This window comes from Scyliorhinus torazame, chromosome 19 (genome assembly GCF_047496885.1).
Source record: "Scyliorhinus torazame isolate Kashiwa2021f chromosome 19, sScyTor2.1, whole genome shotgun sequence".
Lineage (NCBI taxonomy): Eukaryota > Metazoa > Chordata > Chondrichthyes > Carcharhiniformes > Scyliorhinidae > Scyliorhinus > Scyliorhinus torazame.
In genome coordinates, this window is record NC_092725.1 from 97,146,481 (window position 1) to 97,163,431 (window position 16,951).

Below are 16,951 nucleotides of genomic sequence, written 5' to 3' on the forward strand. Positions count from 1 at the left end.
GTGATCACATTGAAACCTACAAAACACTTAAAGGGATAGATAGGGTAGATGCAGGGATGACGTTTCCCTTTGTTGGGTAATCTAGAACCAGGTGACGCAATTTCAAAATAAGGAGGGAAACCACTTTAAACTGAAATGAGGAGAAATTTCTTTATACAGAGTTATGAATCTTTGGAATTCTCTACCCCATGAGGGATGTGGAATCTCAGTCAGTCATTGAGCATGTTTAAGGAAGTGATTGACGGATTTCTGATTAACAATCACATAAGATTGTGGGTGTAAAAGACATTGAAGTGTCCAATCAGCCATAATTGTATTGAATGGTGGAGCAAGGTTGACGGGCTGAATGGCCAAACCTGTTCTAATGTTCCTGTCTATCTCAGATTTAAGAATCAGACAGAAGAGTAGAGTTGAGGTTGAAGATCAGCCATGATCTTATTGAAGGCCAAAGCTTGGTTGGAAGAATTAATCTTCAATTAAATCTTCAAGTACACTTGCAGAAATATTTTTGTGTAATTCAACTGTAACATTTTTGATTAAAGATAAACTAATTTCCATTTAATTTTCAGAACTTTCCCAGTCACTAGCCCTGAAACATAGGGCAGGAGGAGGCCACAATTCAATTAGATCATAGCTGACCTGTACCTTAGCTCCATTTACCCACCTTGGTTCCATCATACCATTACTCTACAAAATATCAATCTCCGTTTTGAAATTTTCCATTGCTCCCCAAACCACAACCAAGAAGTGAATTGCTTCTAGTCTGTAGTATGCACCCTGGTGTGAAGTAAGATTGTGGGCAAAAGATATTGAATTGGATTATTTATGCTGGTTTCATTTACATTTGACTGTAGTAGTAATTGGTGTTACAAGGTGAGGAATTGGTGTAAATATCAGTTTCTTTCTACTCTGCTTTGACATTATGAAGCTCACGTTTCAAATACAAGGTATAAATTGGTCTGTCATTTTTCAATCACTCTGATTTGCACGTTAGTAATTGTACATTTTCTTTCCTTCAGCCAAGAAAGCTGGCGTTCAGTAATTTTGGAAGCTTGAGGAAGCGAAAACAGGATGAAGAAGAATACATATGTCCAATGGAATTGGGGCTCCCGGCAGGATCTGGCTTCAGACAAGGAAATAAAATAAAAGGGATAGAACTGAGGGTATATAATGAAGAAGATCTGGACAGGATAGAACAGGTAAAGTGTGACAGGATAATGTTAATCATGAGGGTGCTTCAAAGGTTTTCATTGGAAAACATTTTCTGACTTTGCTCGCTGCATAAATTTCATTTACCCAGGGAGAGCGTGGCATAGTGGTAATGTCACTGGCCCAGAGGCCCAGACTAATGCTCTGGGGATATGGATTCACATCCTACCACGCCATCTGGTGGAATTTAAAATTGAATTAATAAATCTGCAACATAAAACTGGTCTCAGTAATGGTCACCATGAGAACGATCATCGATTGTCATAAAAATCCATCTCGCTTCTTTACGGGAGGAAATCCGCTGCCCTTGCCTGCTCTGGCCTACGTGTGACTCTCCAGACCAGCAATGGGGTTGACTCTTAACTGCCCTCCGAAATGGACGAGCAAGGCATTCAGTTCAAGGGCAATTGGGGATGGGCAACAAATGCTGGCCTTGTTAGCGACACCCAAATGAAAGTAAAATGTGCACAATATCAGCAGCAAAATTTCAAACTTCTCTGTTGCCTGTAGAGCTTGTCTCCCAGACGGTTGTATTGTAGAATCTTGTCACTTTGTACAGGAATTCAAATGTGATAACCACCACTTGCTGAGTCGAGTCGTTGAAATGTGCATTGGGTTGTTAGGAATCCTCTTACCGTCACCTTGATGTTTCCCTCCCTCCTCTTTTCTCTCTCTCTCTTCCCCCCCCCCCCCAAGTCTTTCCGAACTTCTGCCTTCTGATTGTTGAAATGGGCCCTCCCAGTCTGTCTGCTTCATGCACACTTTCAGAATATGGGTGACAAAAACATGTGGAGAATGATTGCAGTGGCCAATACGACTGGATGAACAACTGGTGAATTAGATTACAATGATGTTTTATTAAGAAGGATATGAATTGGAGACTGCTCTTGAGAAAAAAACATGGTGATGCTTGCTTTTTGTTTAGATGGATGACTCTGAAGGAACGGTGAGGCAAATTGGAGCGTTCTCCGAGGGAATCAATAATCTAACGGTAAGTGCAGCATTGAATACATATCAAAAGCAATAAACTTCAAAATTAGAAATTTGCCTGCATTATGTGCAGCTAGTGAGTTTCTGTACAGAGCTATTTAATTTTCCGTTTCTGCTTGCTCGTCTTGTGCCTCAATGATTCCTTTTATTTTTCTTTGTAGCACATGCTGAAAGAGGATGAGCTGTTTAAAGATTTGAGTGCTGGCTCTCCTTGCACCAGCATGACAGATGAGGATTCAAATGTGTGATTGTGAAGCAAGACCCAACACCTCGAATATGGAGATGTTTTTTTTTTTTTAAAAACTTCTCAGACCAACACTACACACTGAAGTTCCTGCACTAAATCCATTTGTAACATGTTAACATAGAGAAAGCAAATACTCAAAACCAACGAATTCAAATATTTATTCTGTTTTGGAAAGATCTTGTATCTATACCTTAGGAAAAAAGTTCAGTCAGCATGTCAGAATCATTAATTAACATTGTACGATGGTTCAGCGCAGTATTAAAAAAACAGCTCTGATTTTTTTTTATCAACACATTGGGGAGTTTTTAGTAATGAGACACATATGAAGAGATTAAAGTGCCAGCATTCTCCAGTGCCCTGATTACTGAATTCACTCCTGCAGTTTGGTCTGTCCTCCAAGCCCAGAAAATTGTTCAGAAGCCAAAAAAATGGTCTTTCATTAGTTACAAGAATTAAGCAATATTTCCAGAATGCCTTAAATAACCAAAAAGCTGCCATTTTAATTAATGTCACTTATTTTGCATTGACTTTGGATTGTCCTGCCACAACATGAATTTTGTACGTTTTTGTAATTTTTTCTAAAAGGCAGGTAAGGGGGTATTTTGTAACAGCAACTTTTAATGGGATTATTGACGAGTGCAATGATTTATATCAATGTAGGGATTGCATACCAGCTGGTTACTGGCCTAGAATCCACATAGAATTTATCGTGTTTCTCAAAAATGGGGTGTGAAGTTTGAAGTACTGTAATTTCTGTTTTGTAACCTGAACTGCAACTATAACTTGCAAGTCTTAACAGAAGTTGTGACTGTTGGGATTGAACAATGTTCATGTAAGTGTTGGGACATTTTAAACGGTACACGACACACTGTCGGATCTATTTCCAGTTCTTAACCAGCATGGTAACTGAAGAAGTCACGTTACTGCTCAGTGTGGACACTGTTTAATTGGTTTATGCAATTTGATGGCTTGCATTTTTGCTGCATAACATGTACATCGATATCTCACAATTCGCTCAGAAGTTTGTGTGGAAATTACATAATGATGTGATAACATTACCGACATGAGTTGTTACAGCACACGACACTCCGTAATAGTGTAAAATTGAACATCAGCACTGTCGGAATGGACTGAAAAATCTATTTCTGTAAATCAGTGCTGCAGATCACTTGGTTCTGCATTTGGAAATTAAATCAATGATAACGTGAAATCCTGAGCAGAGACCTTATAGTATCATGGACATTGAAAGGGAGCCCTTTCTATCCAGCAATTTGTAATTGTTCTGTATTGCATAATGCATTAATTGTAATACTTAATTCTTTTACAAATATCTATTTTAGCCAAAAACTATTCACATGATTTTTAAAATTAAATATGCTCCTTATTTAAAATTTTGGAGGGGGGGTAAATCTTTAAAAGCTACAATGCAGCTTCCTGAAAGCTCAAGTATCTGGACACTAAATGTATTTTTTTTTAACTTGTGTTTTTTGTTTGGATTTAAACAAACTGTCTTGGTGTTGCTGGGAAGAAAATGTTTAATTTTGAGGGTTATGTACTGGCAGTCAGATGTCGTTAAAACATCATCAGAGCACTGGTAACTGACTTGTGTGTGTCAGAATCTGGAAACTGTCTACCCTCATCCAACCTGGTGTTCCATGTGCTTTGTGTTAGTTTATTTATTTCACATTGTTAATGCCATTATTCTGCCATATATTTTAATGTTGAGGGTTTTTTGTGCAATGTTTGTGGCATATTTGTCTGTTTGTAATACATTTATTTCAGGGCAATAGCCTTTTCACAAGAAATTGTGGGCTTGAAAGTGTGAAAAATTGAGAAGTTTGCACCAACCTCCAAGTGAAATACTTCTCCACTCCTGCCTTCAAATAGATCTCTGACCTGTTTGCTCGTCTTGTGGAGTTATTGCCAAAATAAGCATAGAACAGCTAGTGTGCATGCCACATATCTGCTGACCCTAGTATCCTTTGGAAGCAAATTTTATCTCTCCAAACGTTTAGGAACAGTAAGTGGCCAAACCTCTCAAAGCAATATATCATGTAGCAATCATTACACTGATTACAGAATTGTTTATATATCCATTGCCCTCAACTGTGTATATGTTTCAATGTAAAAATAAAATATTGCTTAATATATGTAGTGTGTTTGAATTGTAAGTAAATCACTAAGAAGGCCCTTAATTGTGTGATGCAGAGAAGCCTCTAATAAGATTCCAAAATCCCTTCTGCTGGAGCTGCAGAAATATTCCAGGGCAAGAAATCCAAGATCTTACTCAAATTGCAGTGATGAGAAGTTTGGGAGGACCATGTCACCCCCTCCACCGACCATGCAGGTGGGATTGCAGAGAAACTGAAGGTTGCCAGTAAACTGACTTGTATTTGTAACCAGGAGAATATGGAAATGTATTAGGAAATCATCAACTTTGAATCTACCAGTTCAGGCTGCTGCCATTTTACTTGATGATGTTTGCAGAATCAATGCCCAGACTCATGGACCACACTGAACACCATGTGTATCTCAAGTACAGTATTCCCTCGTTATCAATTTTCCGATTTGGAAACCAGGAGCCAAGTATTTGACAATGGTGTAATGGTATTATCGCTGGACTAGTAATCCAGACCCAGGGTAGTGCTCTAGGGACCTGGGTTCGAATCCCACCATGCCAAATGGTGAAATATGATTTTTATTTTTAAATCTTGAAATACGTCTGAAAAACCCATCTGGGAAATCGGTTGTCCTTACCTGGGCTGGCCTACATGTGATTCCATATGTACAGCAATGTAGTTTGACTCGATGCCCTCAGGCATTTAACATGCTGCTAAAGAGGCACAAGACTTTAGGAATGGAATTCTAGAGGAGTGATTCCAAAACTATTTTTCTGTGTGATCACATTTTGACATTTGAAAATTAATATGCCCCCAGCATGGTAGCATTCCGTATCTACCCATTAAAGTTGTGTATTATTGATAATACACTTTGTAAAAGTGCTATTTTATGTACTCCCAGACATCACATTCAGGGTAAAAGCTTTTAAATGTCAAAATTAAAAGGACAAAGTAATTTACATTGTCCCAGAGGCTGCAGATTGTGTGCAGCAGGATAGAATCCTCAATGTAGCTGTAAAATAAAAGTGGATTCATTTCACAAAGCAAGTGCTTGAATGTGGAGTTGTGTTCCTCCCATCCCAAATGGAAAGTAGTGCTTCTGAACCTAAGCTACTGCCCACAGGTTTTAGCCAAGTTGTCTATATTCCACTCTTCTACCCCCCTCTTTTGGTCTATTTGGCACTGCCTGTGAAGCAGCATTGCCAGCCTGGGATAAGGAGCTTATACATCAGTAAGACAGGAGCAGAAACACAGCAAAATTTGAAGCCATCACTTACCTTGCTGGCTCCACTGCATGACCTGTTTTTTCTGCCACATATCAGTCTGGCTTCACTTGGTTGCCTCTGTCTGTACCAAGTTAGCATACAGCCAACCAGCAATCACTCACTGCTGATCATTTTCTAAAACTAAATAGTGCTTTTGACTGTGTCGGCTTGTTGCTGTTAGGTGGGACGAACCCAATGGGTCCAGTACTTGCCTGCCAGAGCCTTTAATCTCCTCTGCACAGTTACCGTTGTTGCCTAGGAAGAGGCGGGGGGGGGAGCTAGTGACCTGAAAGTACAGGGCCTAGACAGGTGAACGAAGGTGCAAGGCTGCACAAGAATCCAGAATATGGGGACTTATTTGGGCTTTAGTGGCGGCTGGGGAGAAATGAAGACCTAATAAGAGTTAAATAATTTTGGATTTGAACAAAGAACAAAACAGCACCGGAACAGGCCCTTCGGCCCTCCAAGCCTGCGCCGATCGCATGTCCTATCTAGACCAACCTCCTGTATCCTTCTATACCCCGTCTGTTCATGCGCCTATCTAGATAAGTCTTAAAGATCTCTAACGTATCTGCCTCAACCATCTCACTTGGCAGTGCATTCCAGGCCACCACCACCCTCTTTATGTAAAAAAAAACTTCACCCGCACAACTCCCCTGAGCCTTTCCCCCCCCCCCCTCACCTTGAACCTGCGCCCATTGTAATTGTCATTTCCGCCCTGGGAAAAAACCTCCCAACGCTTCACCCTATCTATACCCCTAATTTTATATCAGGTCGCCCCCTCAGCCTCCATCTCTCTACGGAGAACAATCCCAGTTTATTCATCTCTCCACATAGCTTAAACCCGCCATACCAGACAATATCTTTTTGTACTCCCTCCAAAGCCTCCACGTCCTTCCGGTACAAAGAAATGTACAGCACAGGAACAGGCCCTTCGGCCCTCCAAGCCCGTGCCGACCATACTGCCCGACTAAACTACAATCTTCTACATGAAGTGCGGTGACCAGAATTGGACACAGTATTCCAAATGTGACCTAACCAACGTTCTGTATAACTGTAACATAAGTTTCGAGCTTTTATACTCGATACCCCGTCCTATGAAGGTAAGCATACCATATGCTTTCTTTACCACCATTTCCACCTGTGCTGCCACTTTTAAGGATCTGTGGACCTGCACGCCCAGATCTGTGTCTCTATGCTCTCATGGCAGATGCTTCTGCCATTTATTTTACAGCTCCCACCTGAATTGGAGCTACCACAATGCATCACCTTGGATTTGTCCGGGTTAAACTCCATCTGCCATTTCTCTGCCCAATTTTGCAGCCTGTCTATATCCTGTTGTATTCTCTGACGATCTTCATCACTATCCGCAACTCCTGCAACCTTAGTATCATCCGCAAACTTGCTAATCCAACCCGCTACGTTTTCTTCCAAGTCATTTATATATATATATATATATTTATATATATATTACAAAGTGGTCTCCTTAATTCTCCTAGAGGTAGGTATGATAACAGTGGTTATCAGTGGCTATATAGTCTGAAATTTGTGGAAATGATGCTTCTAAAAATAAAAGGACATTATCATTCTTTAAAGATGTTGGAACATGTGCTTTTCCCCCACTCTTGCCTGCCTTGAATCAAGTCTTTAACACACAGCATCTTTTCTGCTCAGCCCACCCCCACCCAGGTCACTGTTCATGTGGAGTTTGCACATTTTCCCTATGTCTGCGTGGGTCTCACCCCCACAATCCAAAAAGATTGTGCAGGGTAGGTGGACTGGCCCAGCTAAATTGCCCCTTTTGAAAAAAAGTAATTGGGTACTCTTTTAAAAAAAAAAAAAAAAAAAATTTTTGAATTCTATCTTCTTGCAGTCAGGCTTTTGAATAGTATCTATTGTACTGAGAGTTACCAACCATTCATTGTCAAGACCAACCATGAATCACTGAAAAATTGTTACCTCCCAACAGCTTTCTTAGCTGGAGAGACAGATCACAGGGAAGATGGCAAGAAATACCAGGTAGCACTGGGAACAATTTCAGATTTAGAATGTGAACCTTGCTCGTCACCTTGCCTTTTCCACCAGATTAACAAGGTTAGGCATTCTTTGCACTGCTAGTTTACAATACCACCCTGAGAAACTCTAGCACATTGTTGGTCAGGCCTTCATACCCAAACAACTGGTAGAATGCGTTCCTGCTAATCTATTAGTGCACTGGGCATTATTCTTTTTATTCCTCACAGGACAGGAAAAATCAATCATCATTGCTACCCTACAGCATATGTACAATATAATGGGTTTGTATGCCATTTCGGGTAAACTTAAGATATATTATAAAATGCAATTTATTGTTTTGCTGCTAATTAGAAGTTGGTTCTCGAGATTAATATAAAACAAAATGTGCTCAAGAGCCAGACAACTAGCAAAGTACTTTACTGTCGTAATGTAGAAAACAAAGGAGCTAATAATGTACTCAGCAAGCTTTCATAGACAGCATGAGATGATCAGAAATTATTTTGGGTGAGGTGATGAATAGTGACTAGAACAAAGGGGGAAGAACACCATTGCCCTTCAAAATAGTTCCATGGGATCTTTCACACCCACACAAGGAGTAGAAAACCAGAGATAGACAGGGCCATTGTTTAATGTCGTTTCTGAAAGATACCACCTGTGTCAGGCATTTCCTCAGTATTGCACAGTGAGCATCGGCCTGGATTAGTTTTTTTTAAGAAAATATTTTATTGAGGCATTTTTAATTTGAATGGCTGCCACCTCTGAGCGAACCCCTGTAATTAACCCCTTTAGGCAAACTTAATCTCTCGCCCAAGAAACCCTACCATGTCAGTGACCCACACCCCCGACTTGAGGCTCTGAGTCCCTCCATCCCATTAAAATCTGTCTCTGGGCCTACAGGGAGGCAAAGGCCAAAATGTCGGCCTCTTTCTCCCCTCCCCACACTCCAAATATTGCCACCTCTGGACTTGGAGTCACCCTCCCAGGACCTCTGAGAATTCCTGCCAAAATCCCCCTCGGCTTCAGACAAGCCCAAAACATATGTACATGATTCGCTGGACGTCCCCGCACTGCCCACACCTGTCCTCCATCTCAAAAAAAACAGTCCACAGTCATATGAGCCTATGGCCCACCTTGAACTGGATCAGGCTGAGCCTGGCACATGACGAGGATACATTGACTCTCCTCGGGACCTTCTTCCATAGCATGACTTTCGACTGCCCTCAAAACTCTTCCTCCCACTTCCTCTTCACCTCCCCGATTGGGACCGCTTCCCAGTCCATCAGTTCCTTATATATTTCGGAGACCCTCCCCTCCCCCGGTTCTAGACATCACCTTATCTTGTAGTGCCCTTAGAGGGAAGCTTGGAACTTTCTTCCGGACAAAATCCCGTACCTACAGGTACTGGAATCCGTTCCTACCCGGTAACACAAACTCCAGGCTCGGGAAACCCTCCTCAATGAAGAGATCCCCGAATCTCTCGATCCCTGCCCACTGTTATCTCCAAAGCCCCCGTCCAGCCCCTCTCGGAGCAAACCTGTGATTATCACAGATCGGTGGCCAGACCGACGCCCCCTCCAATCTTGTGTTGCATCAATTCCCCATACACTCATGGCTGCCACTACCACTGGACTTGAGTAACAAGCTGGCAAGAACAGCAGAGGTGCCGTTAACAGAGCCTTCAGACTTGTGCCCTTGCAAGATGCCACCTCCACTCGCTCCCACACCGACTCCTCCCCCACTACCCGTTTCCTAATCATCGAAATATTGGCCGCCCAGTAATAGTTAAAGTTCAGAAAGGCCAAGCCCCCATCACTGCACCCCCACTCAAGGACCTCCACCCTCGGGGCTTTCCCAACCCATATAAAACCCAAGATCACCTCATTCATCTTCCTAAAAAAATGCCTTGGGGATGAAGATTAGGAGACACTGAAACACAAACCGCAATCTCGGGAGGACTGTCATGTTCCCAGTTTGTACCCTCCCCACCAATGACAGCGGGAGCACGTCCCACCTATGGCAGTCCCCTTATCGGTCTGAATGAGTTGAAGGTCACTAATGATTACAGGGTGTTCAGACCCACAAAAGAGTCCGTTAAAAGCCAGCAGATAGATATAACATTTTCCTAGAGCACACTTTTGAACAACGGGATAGAGCTTTTTCATAAATAAATTAAACTAGTATATTTGGATATGCTGAATGAGACAAGTATCAGCTGACATGCTATTTTTATTGGTTTTCAAGCAAAAACTTAAATACAATCTGAAACAAAAAGCTAGTTGCTGGCTCGTACAAAATTTGAATATTGCTGAAAAGATACACCTGTTGCTGAAGCTTTATCTTTTACTCATCAGGACAAACTAATACCAAATTTCAAATGATCACTACAATTTATACAATTTATACAACTGACTGGTTGGCAATTCAATTCTGATTGGCTGAGGCAGTGTCACGGAGAGCAATGGGGGAAGGAAAGGCAACCCAAGCACCCGAGTAGTTAAAGTCTAGTTCAAAGACTTGAACAAGTCCCTTTTGTTTGCAGAGAATGGATCAGTGTCCAAATTCTGCACAGCTATGAAGGTGATACTTAACTGCCTGAATAGCAAAAAATGCAACTTAGGTGAACATTTGTCTAATGAAACTAGTTTGAACTACATTTATAATCAGTAAACAATTTCCCAGTAATTCAATTAGGAAATTTCAAACGATTGACAGGAGTGATCCAATATAACATTCTCAGCTAATCTGGCATCTACTCAGTCCTCAAATCTCCTCCATGATTTTTTGGTTTTTTGCTAAGGTCTTTCTACCAAACTTCCCCATGGGACACTGGTGCTATGCCCACATTCCCCATTAATTTTTACAACTGTAATGCAATTACAGCCTCTACACACAAGGTGGCACCATAAAGCAAGTTTCTCACTTCTCTCCAGCCACCTGTACCATAAACATTAAACTGTCAAAATAACTCCACAGAAAATTCACTTTCTTCATGAACCCAACATTTTTAGTGATTACTAAAAGTTAAATGATAATGTAGAGCCACAGTGCAGGAAGGTGAAGTTCTGAGCAAAGCTAATCTGACTCACTTAGGGGCTGGCTTAGCACAGAGGGCTAAACAGCTGGCTTGTAATGCAGAACAAAGCAGCAGCGCGGGTTCAATTCCCGTACCGGCTTCCCCGAACAGGCGCCGGAATGTGGCGACTAGGGGCTTTTCACAGTAACTTCATTGAAGCCTACTTGTGACAATAAGCGATTATATTATTAAAAGCAAAATGCTGGAAATCAGAAATAAAAACAAAATGCTGAATAAACTCAGCAGGTTTGTAGAAGGCTCATTTAGTCCCCAACGTTAACTTTCTCTCACAGATGCTGCCAGACCTGCTGAGATTATGCAGCATTTTCTGTTTTTATTTCTGACTCACTTGAAGTCACTGTACAAGTTCTTGACTGATCAGTTGTAAGAACAAACTGCTACTTTCCTGCCACACACCCGAGGCTCTCCCAACCCCCATCAGTTGGGAGCAGCGCAGGTTTTGTATTGCCCCTTGTAGCTCACACCCTGCCGTTGCTAATCTCGTGACGGAGGTTGCTGGCCTCCAAAAAATAATAGGCAGTGAAATTTCTAGGAGGTTTCACTTCCTAATTCTGCTCCGCACCGAGCCAGAGTTCACCCGTAAACATCCTAATTCTGCTCCGCACCGAGCCAGAGACAAGCCAGAGTTCACCCGTAAACTTCCATATTTGGCTCGGCTTAAAAATAAACCACAGCAAGTGCTCTACACTGCCAAATAGCTGAAGGTTAAGTTGGGGTTTATTTAAAATTTCTCAAAGGGTTTCTACACAATACAGAAATAACTTAATGACTGACATGGGAGATTGAAAAGCTATCCATAGTAATCCTTTCTCGGCGACGTAGTCAGGTCATCTGACATTTCCATGATTTTTGGAATTCAAAGTGTTGTGGCTTACTGTGCCACGTGATAACTGGCTTCAGTCTCTATATACACATCACCCATTGGACTTGCAAACCCCCACCATCGCTCTGTGAAAAAGCCATTGTGTGCAAACTCAACGCATCATCCTCTTAAAACATATCCCTCAACACCAGCCTCTGCTTTGTCACTGTGACACTGCAAGTATACATGATAGGCAAGTGTCAAACATTGCAAGCACAGAGTAAAAGAAAAAGGCACTTAAACTTGCTCAGAAATGCTCTGCCAGAACTGCATCCAAAACTATTTCACAAAGTTACGGTGAAGGAGGAGCAGTTCTAGGACATTTTACCTATATGGCTTCCTCATAATTCAAAAGCATATATGTTACAGCTGTAAAACTGAAATACAAGAGCATAATGTCGGCAGGACATCGCTCAATTTAATATCAACTGAATAGCTTGTGTAAAGTGGGACCCTGTTTGGACAGGAATCCTGGCCATTAATCTTGGTTTACATTCCTCTGCCTTTGTACTGGACAAGACAGACTTTCTCTCAGTACACAAACCGAGAGCTCGGACTATATCCCAGACTGTCAAGGCTTGGGTTGCACGCAAACTGTATCATTGGCGGAGGACCACACATCAGAATAAGTACATCATCGGCAGGTGCAGGGAGGTGTTCCCGGATCATCTGTTCAGTCACAAATCCCTCACTGTATTTCCAGCCTAAAAATCAGAACAAAATGGACCTAGTGAGACACCGAGAGATGACAACTTTCTCTTTCCCGTGCCCCCCCCTCCCCCCACTGCAAAACAGGTTGTATATTGTTTACAATGCAATTTTCTCTAGTCATCTGTACATGAAAATACTACTGTCGAAATAACCCCACAGAAAATCTTCTCTAACCTCCATGAACCCATCTCCCTCTTGAGTGATTGGTAAATGGCCACAGTGCAAGCAGCTCTTTAAAGTAAGAATTGCAAGGGCAGCACGGTGGCGCAGTGGGTTAGCCCTGTTGCCTCACGGCACCAAGGTTCCAGGTTCGATCCTGGCTCTGGGTCGCTGTCCGTGTGGAGTTTGCACATTCTCCCCATGTTTGCATGGGTTTCGCCCCCACAACCCAAAGATGTGCAGGCTAGGTGGATTGGCCACGCTAAATTGCCCCTTAATTGGAAAAAATGAATTGGGTATTCAAAGTAAGAATTGCTGAGCAAATTTCATTTTGATGTGGCTGCACATGTTACTGGCCAATAATGCAGCAATAAAAGCTCCTACTTTCCTGCCACACCACAAAGAGAAAATCTGTTTGAACAAGCCATACTGCATTTTTTTCATTGTTCAAAGTGCCCATTCTCCATCTTATGGGTTTGATGTGATGCATCTTGTCTGCATTAGAGTGCTGCTTTGGACTGCAGTATAGAGATCAAGTTGGAGTTTGGTGACAAGTCCAGTCTTTCTTTAATTCAGCAATCAACTAAATATTTCTGTTTGGGTTGGAAGGTGAGTTTTAGTCCAGCTTGAAACAACAGGGATTATCCAGGCTCAGCCCGATTCAGTTTAAGGTTGTCCACCGGGCGCACATGATGGTGGCCCGAATGAGCAAGTTTTTTTGGGTAGAGGACAGGTGTGCGGGAGGGCCAGCAAACCAAGTCCATATGTTTTGGGCATGTCCGAAGCTTAGGGGATTTTGGCAGGGTTTTACAGATGTCATGTCCATGGTGTTAAAAACAAGGGTGGTGGGCAGCATGGTGGCACAGTGGGTTAGCCCTGTAGTCTCACAGCACCGAGGTCCCAGGTTCGATCCCGGCTCTGGGTCACTGTCCATGTGGAGTTTGCACATTCTCCCCGTGTTTGCATAGGTTTCGCCCCCACAACCCAAAGATGTGCAGGCTAGGTGGATTGGCTATGCTAAATTACCCCTTAATTGGAAAAAATGAATTGGGTACACTAAATTAAAAAAAAAAAAATTTTAAATTCTGTGGCCATAGATGTGACACCAGGATGGTATGTTGCATCCTTGGTGCCCCTTAGTCAGAAATGGGAATTCATAACAGGAATATAGAAATAGCAGAGGAACAAAATTTGTACTTTGCTTCTGTCTTCACAAAGGAAGACATGAATAATGTACCGGAAGTTCGGAGAAGCACAAGTTTTAGTGAGGAGCTGAAGGAAATTAGTATTAGTGAAGAAATGGTTTAGCGGAAAATAATAGTGGCCATTTTCCAAAATTCTTTGGAATGGTTCCTACAGATTGGAGAGTAGTGAATGTAACCCTGCTATTCAAAAAGGGAGATGGAGAGAAATAGGGAGCTATAGACCTGTGAGCCCAACGTCAGTAATAGGGAAGTTGCTGGAGTCAATTATCAAGGATTTCATAGCACAGTAATTGGAAAGCAGTGGTGTAATCAGACAAAGTGGATAATTCTTTGAAGATGTAACTAGTAGAGTTGACTAGGGAGAACCAGTGGATGTGGTTTATTTAGACTTTCAGAAGGCTTCCGACAAGATTTCACATAGCAGATTATTATGCAAAGTTAAAGCGTATGGGATTGCGGGTAGTGTCTTGAAATTGATAGAAAGCTGGTTAGCAGGCAGGAAGCAAAATGTTGGTCTCAATGGGTCTTTTTCTGATTGGCAGGCAGTGACTAGTGGGGTACCACAGGAATCTGTGCTAGGACCCCAACTGTTCACATTATATATTAATGATTTGGATGAGTGAACTAAATGTATTATCTCTAAATTTGCAGATGATACAAAGTTGGGTGGGAGGATGAGCTGTGAGGGGGATACAGAGATGCTTCAGTGGGATTTGGACAGGCTGAGTGAGTGGGCACATGCATGGCAGATGCAGTATAATGTCGATAAATGGGAGGTCAAAAATAGGAAGGCAGATTATTATTTGAATGGGTGTAAATTGAGAGAGGTAGACACTCATCGAGACCTTGGTGTCCTTGTGTATCAGTCGCTGAAAGTAAGCGCGCAAGTACAGCAGGCAGTAAAGAAGGCAAATGATACGTTGGTCTTCATAGCGAGAGGATTTGAGTATAGGAATAGAGATGTTTTACTGCAATTGTATAGGGCATTGGTGAGGCCACACCTGGAGTATTGTGTGCAGTCTTGGTGTCCTTATCTGAGGAACAATGTTCTTGCTATGGAGGGAGTGCAGCAAAGGTTGACCAGGCTGATTCCTGGGATGGCGGAACTGTCACATGAAGAGAGACTAAGTCGGTTAGGATTATATTCATTGGAGTTTAGAAGAGCAAGAGGGGATCTCACAGAAACTTACAAAATTCTAACGTGATTAGGGTGAATGCAGAAAGAATGTTCCATATGGTGGGGTGTCCAGAACTAGGGATCATAGTGTCATGTGAGAGAACCCTTTAATAAATGGGTGTTTAAGAAATGTACCTTTAAGAAATGGAGCTGCTCATCTTACTGGAGTGATGTCAGAGTGTGGGTGGAGCTGGGCTCTACTTCTGCTTTTTTTTTTTGTTTCAGTTTGAGAAACAGCTTGGGTGTGTGTGTTTTTCAGTGAGCTGAATCTGAAGTTAAAAGTGAGCTGCACTGCTGTTGATCTCTGCCATCAAAAGACTATGGATCATTTGGCGAACTCAGAATTGTAAAAAGGTCTCAGTATTGAATATAAATCTAATGTGCTCCTGTTTGAAGGTTTGTTAAGTCTTTTGGATGTTAAAAGAACAGCATACAGATTACTTAGTGTTGTATTCTTTGGGGGGTGTATTTGATTTACTGGTTGCTAAGATATTCACTGTTTGTTTTAAAAAGGTTAACTTGAGTTCACAGAATAAACATTGTTTTGTTTTAAAAACCACTGGTCCATTTTCTGCTATACCACACCTGTAGAGTGAGCCGTGAGCTCCCCATACCACAATCTATTAAAATTTGTGGGTCAGGTGAACTCCATGATACACTTTGGGATTCTCTAAACCCTGACCCATAACAAAAGTTTGAGGATAAGGGGACTGAGATGAGGAGAAATATCTTCACCCAGGGAGTGGTGAATCTGGAATTCGCTTCCATAGGAACTAGTTGAGGCCAAAACATTGGGTAATTTCAAGAATGAATTAGATATAGCTCTTTGGGCTGAAAGGGTGGGGGGGGGGGGGGGGGGGGGAAGGAGAGAAAGAGGAGGGATCAGGGTACTGAACTTGATAATCAGCCATGATCATAATGAATGGCGGAGCAGGCTCAGAGGGCCAAATGGCTCCTCCTGTTTCTATTTTCTATGAAAACATTAGTGGGAGTTGTCCAAAGGCCTCTAAACAGTTGTGGTGATGTAGAGAATGGCATGAAACAGGAAATTAGAGATGCTTGTAACATACATCAACAATTTGGATGAGGGAACCAAATGTGACAGTGCAAAAGGAAGTGCCTGCACTGACCCTCTGAAAGAGCTTCCTACCTAGGTCCACTCTCCCGCCCTACCCTTGCATCCCAATAACCCCACCTAACCTGCACATCCCTAGACACGAAGGAGCAATTTGGCATAGATAATCCACCTAACGCTCTTCTTTGAACTGGGTGAAATGTGAGTGGTGAGGAAGATGTTAAGAGACTTCCAGATGATTTAGACATGTTGAGTGAGTGGGCAAATACATAGCACAAATAAATGTGAAGTTATCCACCTCTGTCAGAGAAACAATATTATTATTATTTAAATAGTGATAGGTTAGGGAATGTTGATATTTAAAGAGACCTGGGTGTCCTTGTATACAACAGTCACTGAAAACAAGCAGCAAGCAGTTAGGAAGGCAAATGGTATGTTAGCCTTCATTGCCAAGAGGACTTGAGTACAGGAGCAAGGATGTCTTACTGCAGATGTACAAGGCCTTGGTGAGACCACACCTGGAGTAATGTATGCAGTTTTGGTCTCCTTACTCAAAAAAGGATATACTTGTCATTGAGGGAATGCAGCAACGGTTCACCAGGCTGATTCCTGGGATGACAGGAGACATTGCGTTGACTGGCCCTGTATTCATTGGAGTTGAGAATAAGGGTGGGGTTGGGATCTCATTGAAATATATAAAATTCTGTCAGGGCTGGATAAACTGGATGTAAGGATTATGTTTCTCCTGGCTGAGGGTCTAGAACAAGGGGTCACAGTCTCAGGATACGGGAGAGTCCATTTAGGATGGAGATAAGGAGAAA

The 16,951-nt window shown here is 42.1% G+C and overlaps 2 protein-coding genes across 14 annotated transcripts in view; one reads left to right on the forward strand and one right to left on the reverse strand.

Annotated features, from left to right (window-relative positions):
* ppfibp1b (PPFIA binding protein 1b) overlaps positions 1-4,596 on the forward strand; it is a 189,397-nt gene extending 184,801 nt beyond the window's left edge. For all 13 annotated transcript variants that reach the window (XM_072484860.1, XM_072484863.1, XM_072484861.1 and 10 more), the window contains 3 exons: positions 1,020-1,199; positions 2,135-2,200; positions 2,361-4,596. In XM_072484860.1, the coding sequence (XP_072340961.1) occupies positions 1,020-1,199; positions 2,135-2,200; positions 2,361-2,447 (333 nt within the window). In that variant the 3' untranslated portion in view covers positions 2,448-4,596. The remainder of the gene's footprint in view (positions 1-1,019; positions 1,200-2,134; positions 2,201-2,360) is intronic.
* A 5,459-nt stretch (positions 4,597-10,055) lies between these two features.
* Positions 10,056-16,951, reverse strand: part of LOC140396341 (NADH-cytochrome b5 reductase 3-like) — a 50,724-nt gene continuing 43,828 nt past the window's right edge. The window contains exon 9 of the mRNA XM_072484874.1: positions 10,056-12,507. Within this exon, the coding sequence (XP_072340975.1) occupies positions 12,335-12,507 (173 nt within the window). The 3' untranslated portion in view covers positions 10,056-12,334. The remainder of the gene's footprint in view (positions 12,508-16,951) is intronic.